General features: G+C 34.7%; 1 protein-coding gene across 2 annotated transcripts; it reads right to left on the bottom strand.

Moving 5' to 3' along the window:
* Positions 1-761: 761 nt before the first annotated feature.
* Positions 762-4,307, bottom strand: Cpb (F-actin-capping protein subunit beta). 2 transcript variants are annotated; one of them, XM_076443305.1, is made up of 4 exons: positions 4,231-4,307; positions 3,305-3,516; positions 2,862-3,234; positions 762-1,290 (listed from the first exon to the last, which is right to left on the bottom strand). In XM_076443305.1, exons 2-4 carry the CDS (start codon positions 3,502-3,504, stop codon positions 1,057-1,059), a joined length of 807 nt encoding a protein of 268 aa, XP_076299420.1. In that variant the 5' UTR covers positions 3,505-3,516; positions 4,231-4,307; the 3' UTR covers positions 762-1,056. The 2 variants fall into 2 exon arrangements, with proteins under 2 accessions (XP_076299420.1, XP_076299419.1); XM_076443304.1 differs by having other exon boundaries at positions 4,137-4,298.
* Positions 4,308-6,961: the final 2,654 nt, after the last annotated feature.

Below are 6,961 nucleotides of genomic sequence, written 5' to 3'. Positions count from 1 at the left end.
CACACAGAAACACACACATCCACACGTGTAGAACATGTCGAAAGATATGTAACACAGAAACAAGAATGTGGCTATATGTGCATTAATCTTAATTCCTTTATAATTTATTCGTTGTAAAAATTAGATGCATTTGTACAAGTACAAGGACATGTTTTTGTAACTTAAACCTACACAGACTGACTATAGCGTGTACGATCAACCAGATTATAGATATTGTATTATTACAATTTTTTAAAAGTTCATTAACCACTACCAATGATACTGTGATTTGACTGTAGGTCAAATTTTCAAAAAGGACAACAAGGTCCGTAGCGACTTATAAAGTAAAAAAAACTAAACGATGCATAAAACTATGAAAATGTATGGAACATCATAACAATGCTTTATAAATTAATATTTAATACGTGCATGATCGAATTAATAAAAATAATAAAAAAAGAGTGCACAATAAAATGAAGTATATGTATATATATATATATATATATATATATATATATATATATATATGTATATAATTTATAAAGTATAATATATATATATATATATATGTATATAATTTATAAAGTATAATATATATATATATAATTTATAAAGTATATATATATATACACACACACACACATATATAATATATACTTTTGAAGTTGCTATTTATGTATTTCAATGAGAAAGTCTTGAAACATAAATACTGCATTCTAGTTGATATTAATTTAAGGTGTTACATACCTTTAAACACATCCTATATACATATATAAAACTCAGACACTCGTAATGTCTCTTAATATTTTATTCAAAATCTCGACATAATTAATAATTGATATTCAATTACTTTTTTTTCTTCTTTTTTTTGTTAATTCTTTAATACTTCAGGGAAAAAATTCATCTTTACTGTTGCATCCTGCGCATCACAGGAAACTGTCGTAAAATTGTTTGTCACGGTGATCGCAACAATTCGAATCTTAATTTCTTCATTTACGATTATTTGTATCTTTCTTATTTTGTTTTGTTTTATTGACACTCTTCAGAATCCGAGGAGAGGTGGTGTTCCTCGTAGGATCAATTATTTGCATTTCTCCTTTGTAATGCGGCCGCGAGATCCTGTCTAAGGGCAGCTTGTTGTCTCTGGTCAGCCAAAGACTGTACAGATCTCAATCCATTGACAATATCTTTTGTTTTCCCGAAATAAATTTCATTCAAGGTATTTCGAATCTTATTTTCCATGTCTTCGACCATACGCCCGATGTTGGCGATATGGGGGGAACTTTCGCTTATTTGGGCATCTTGTTCCACCTGAAAGTTTTCGATAATCATGTGATATTAATTACTGGAGGTACTTATTTCGTTATACAGGGCGAGTCCGAAGAAACAGAACACCTAAATATCTCAGTTACTTTTCGTTGTACAAAAAAACTTCTTAGGACAAAGTTACACTGTTTGAAGGGCCACATTTAACGGTGTAAGGGACAAATTTTCGAGGTCATTTTTTTTATGAGATTTCAAGGTCATTGATATTTTTTTTAATGGAATGAGGTATTTTTGAATACAGCAATCGATGCAGCTGGACATTCGTTATAAAAAAGTACTAACCCATGTATGTCGAACAGTTAGCAGAGTTCAGGAGATATTTCAATTTAAATAACTCTAAAACATCATTACTGTTGCACTAAGACGTTACACAAGTAAGTAAACGCTAACTTTAATTTCAATATCAACTCTTCAACTTCAATTTTTCAATTTCAACTTTAATTTCAACTCCAATTCCTACTCTTCCATTTCAATTTCATTTAGTTAATATCAATTTCAATATCAACCATTCAACTTCAAGTTCAATATCAACTCTTCAACTTAATTTTTCAATTTCAACTTCAATCTATTCTATTCTTCCATTCCAACTTCAATTTCTACTCTTCCATTTCAATTCATTATTGAAATTGAAATGGAAATGGAAGAGTAGAAATTAAAGTTGAAATGGAAGAGTTGAAATTGAAGTTGAAATGGGAGAGTTAAAATTGAAGTTGAAATGGAAAAATTGATGTTGAAATTGAAGAGTTGAAATTAACGAATTGAAATTGAAAAATCGAAATTGAAGAGTTGAAGTTGAAGGGTTGGTATTGAAATTGACGTTGAAATTGAAAACGAAGTTGATGTTGGAATTAAAATTGAAGAGTTGAAATTAACGAGTTGAAATTGAAAAATTGACGTTGTTGGGTTGATATTGAAATTGAAGTTGAGTGGTGGATATTGAAATTGATATTAACGAAATGAAATTGAAATGGAAGAGTAGAAATTGGAGTTGAAATTGAAAAATTGAAGTTGAAGCGTTGATATTAACGAAATGAAATTAAAAAATTGAAGTTGAAATGGAAGAGTAGAAATTGAGGTTGAAATTGAAAAATTGAAGTTGAAAATGAAGTTGGAGAGTTGATATTGACATTGAAGTTGAAATTGAAATTGATGTTAGCGTTTACTTGTGTAACGTCTTAGGACGACGGTAATGGTGTTTTAGAGTTATTTAAATTGAAATATCTCCTGAACTCTACTAACTTTTCGACATACATGGGTTAGTACTTTTTTATAACGAATGTCCAGCTGCTTCGATTGATGTATTAAAAAATAGCTCATTCCATTTAGAAAAATATCAATGACCTTGAAATCTTGTAAAAAAAATTACCTTGAAAATTTTTTCCCTTACACCGTTACGTGTGGCCCTTCAAACAGTGTAACTTTGTCCTAAGAAGTTTTTTTGTACAACGAAATACTAACGGAGATATTTAGGTGTTTCATTTCTTCGGACTCATCCTGTATAAAAACATTTCATCAGAAATGAACTGTACCAAAATCAAAAATAATCAAAAACAAACCTGTCTGGTAAGACTACCACCAAGATTCATTGTTCCCGATCCGTGCTTATTGGTCTGTAACCAAAGCATCGCGGTGGAAGTCAATTTGTAATGTGCAATTCTCCCCTTTGATTTCTCTTGAACTTCCACAACGTGAATAGAATCCCAGCAACCTTTAATTTTCTTTGATCCATCCCCAGCTTTTTTAATAAGAATCACCGCTGCAAAACCATGATCCAAATCCCAAAGATACACAGAAGAAACTCCTCCTTCGAAATAGAGTTCTCTGTATTGATCGAATGCATGATTCGCGTCTATCTCTAACTTTCTGAGTCTTTCGGAAGGCATCGAACCATCTTCTAGCGGAGGATCGTACGTATTGCTCCAAGGAGATCTAAAAATTAAAAATGTTTCTCATATATTTCGACAGAAGAAAAATGAAAATTGATTTCAGAATTAGTTACCTGTAAGAATCTCCGTCTCTGTTGTAATCGCAAAGTAAATAATCTTTTCCAGATTCTTTATCTTTTGCAATTTTCAAAGGCTGATCGACCGAAGATAAAAGATCTTCGCAGAGAGTTGGCACGAGATCTATTAAATCACTTAAATTCTTTTCGATTTGCTGTGGTGGCAACCTTCTCATCAAATCCAATGCGCAATCCATTTGTTGCTCCGTCTTTGGAAATAATATGTGAACACAACGTTTAGTTTCGTTCTTTACGCCAAGCGAGTCACCAGATTGAATTTCAGAATAATTTTACTTCATAATTTTATGTTTCCAATAGCTAACTTTAAGTTTACTGTCAGTTTTCGAAATTCGATTGTATCATTTTACATAACAATCAACGAGTGAACAATTCACTGTCATTATTTACGATTGCCAGCAAAAAGGATAAAGAAGAGAAAGGTTCTTGTATTTTTAATATACAGTGAAAATAATGCAGAGAATCATCGTTATTAAAAAATATATAATGAAAGACATTGTTATGTCTTAATGCTTTTTCGAAATGTATCGAAGAACCGAGATTTTAATTTATGTCAGTGGAGAGCGCCATTTTGACATATATATCATTTAAGGTTAGGTCAAAAGAAATTCTCAGCGGTTTAAAATTGTGAGAAACAAATATTTTCTATATGAAATAACGATTATAAGTCTAATCGGAGGTAGAATATTTCAGGAAATCATGTTTCGTTATGATAAAGGCTGTTTACTATCAGTTTTAACAATGGTTTTGGATAACAGCATTAACAAAACGATATAACATTGTACATATTGTTGGAGAGCGTTGAACTCACCATTTTAAATGATTGAAAAATTTTACGAGCGTCGATCAGAGCATCAATCAATAAAAATTACAAAATGAATGAAAAATTTATCGAAACTGTTTACCCTCTAACCCGCATTCAGCCACCGAAAACGAATATCCGAGGGGCGTGTCAAGACTAGCGTTGATTGGTGAATACGTGATACAATGCTATCAACTTAATATAAGTAAAAAGCTAACTTTTACAAATAATGAGAAAACGACAACAAATTGTAAGCATGATTATTATTTTAAAGTAATAGATAAATATTAACAAAAATTCTCTATATAGATGAAAACATTAAGCTTTCTTGCAAGTTTTACATATTTTTCGCGCTACGATAAAAGAGTATCATTTTAAAATTACTGTGGTTTTAAAATTGTTCATTTTGCTTATTTAGCAGAAAGTACCCAGACAGCACAGTCTGACCGAGCCTACCGCCGGACCCAGCTAGCAGAGCCCCTGACCTACAGGTTACGGGCAAACACAACGCTTGGAGCTGCGTCGAGACCCAGACAGGCCGATTTAGCCGGGCCCCTGTGCACAAAATGGCGCGAATATCACCTGCCGGGGGCTCGAGCCCAGGGCCTGCCGGCCGGGCTGGGATTCAGCCTGTTTTTGAGAGGGCAGCATGGTATCACACTAATGTGGCCAATCAGTGCTTCGATTGAGCCCAACTTTTCTCGCGCATGCGCGACACAGGGCGGGTCGCATCAATGTGGCAGTACTTTGCAAATGCGTAGCAGTCTCCCTTATATGTACACCCTGATAGCACAGTTTGGAACTGCCAGGAATAGTCCAGAGCGTGGAGTGAATTTGGAGGGCAGTATCGTTCCAGACGCCGCTTATTGGCTGCTCGGAGCAACGGTTGGAGTACATCTAGAAAGAGTGTGGAGTTCATGCCAGCGGGCTTCCAGAAATACGCATAGATGTAACAAAGTCCGCCGTCCACCGCCGTCACAGCATCTAGAGGCAGTGATGCCGAAATCGTGGTACTGTGGTACTAAGCCGTGGTACGAGACCCCCCACTATGACCTACCATTGCCCCTACTGGCCTTCTCCAACTCGCTCGCGCGCTACACTCACCAACGTACCTCTCATATCCTAGGAGAGGTACGTTGGTGAGTGTAGCGCGCGAGAGAGTTGGAGAAGGCCATTAGGGGCAATGGTAGGTCATAGTGGGGGGTCTCGTACCACGGCTTAGTACCACAGTACCACGATTTCGGCATCACTGAGGCAGCTCGTGGAGTCTGTGTGGAGCGGCGGATGCCGTTATACAGGGCAGCACCGTCGGTGAGGTTATGTCAGTAATGTTGGTAATGTCGGTGAAATGAATTTCTACATATTGTACAAATATGTAGCAGCACCGACGAGATACTGTTAAAGACTGCCAGCCTTACGGGAGTTGGCGGGACTCGAATTTTTCGGTGTTCTCTTACGCCCTCTAGGATATATTCTGACTGGAGTGAGAAACAGGAGGCCAACGACGGCATTTCGTCGGTGCAGAAGACACTGTATTGGTATCGTGTTAGCAACGCGCCCGCGCGCTACACTGACCAGCGTACCTTTACTATATCCGTGTGCGCTGCTTGTGCGCTTGTGCCAGCCACAATCTATTTTTAGAACTTGCCATGTTGCCATGCTTTACGGCTTACGGAAACGAAACTGAAATTCGACTGTCGAGCCGTCGAGCGTATGAATCGCAATCTGGAGCTAGACTTCGGGTCCCCGTGCAGCGAGGATTTTTTTTATATTTTTTTTTTCATTACTTTTTTAATTACATTTTTTAACCTTCCAAAAAATTAAAAATGTTAAAACTATGTTCAAAATATGTATTCATTTTAAATAGAAACGTTTTGTTACTGTCATAATTGCATTAATAAAAATTGGTATATGATCGAGAACAGTTTGATGGTATTTATTTGGACTGATTGGAGAATACGAAAATGCAGGAAGTATTTTTTAGTTTATGAAACAATTTGTAGATTTATTAGTTGTCAAACAAATAATAAAATAAATTGTAGAATATATATAAATTGATTTTATACTAGCATACACAAGTTTATTTGATGTTCTGTCTTCCTAAAATAAAAAAACACAGTCATAACTATAATTATAATAGAATTTCATAAAATATTGAGGTTATTGCAAACTCATCTTTTTTCGCGATGATGCTCTAATTTTATTGCTTCTCTCGAATGTCCATTTCCTTCCGAGACAGTGCGTTTCTAAGTGTAAATAAAAAATGTTGATATAAAATGTATCATAATTAAACTACAATTATTCTAATAACGTAGAATGTAGTACATATTAAGTTTTAATTACCAGGATTTTCTTCTTCGACGTTAAGCACCCTTTACTGCTTCTCGTAATTTACGTATATGGACATTAGGGTGGACCTTATTTTTCGACCATGAAATTTTTTTGTCCCGTAAACCAGAATTGTAACAAATGTTGAGAAAATGATCTGGAAAAATTTTGGGGCCGATTGGATCATGGGAAAATGAGGCGCAGCAAATTTGAAAATTTTGAATTTTTTAAATCTTTACATAAATAGACGTTATGATATATCGTTGAATTTGTCTTTTTTCTCTTTAAGAATCCGTATGTAGCATAAACAGTTGTTGATAGAAAAAACATCCGTGACTTTGAAAACTTGAAATAATTACTTTGAAAAAAAATTTTTTCTCTGATACTATATCCACTATATCCACCTCCTTATATACTACAACTTTTGTTTGAAGAGTTTTTTTATATATACATAACTGACAGAGATATTAAGGGGCGTAATTTGCACTATTCGGTAGCTATTTTCA

The sequence above is a fragment of the Lasioglossum baleicum genome, chromosome 19 (genome assembly GCF_051020765.1).
Source record: "Lasioglossum baleicum chromosome 19, iyLasBale1, whole genome shotgun sequence".
NCBI classification, from domain to species: domain Eukaryota; kingdom Metazoa; phylum Arthropoda; class Insecta; order Hymenoptera; family Halictidae; genus Lasioglossum; species Lasioglossum baleicum.
Note: the sequence above shows the minus strand (reverse complement) of the source record. Positions and strands in the feature narration are given on the sequence as shown.

Bases quoted from the DNA above. Each gene is read 5' to 3' on its own strand.
- Cpb (XM_076443304.1), bottom strand. The intron at 3,235-3,304 runs GTAACTAATTCT...TTTAATTTTTAG, and splicing joins AGAGACGGAGATTCTTACAG to ATCTCCTTGGAGCAATACGT. The intron at 1,291-2,861 runs GTTTGTTTTTGA...GAAAACTTTCAG, and splicing joins GTGGTAGTCTTACCAGACAG to GTGGAACAAGATGCCCAAAT.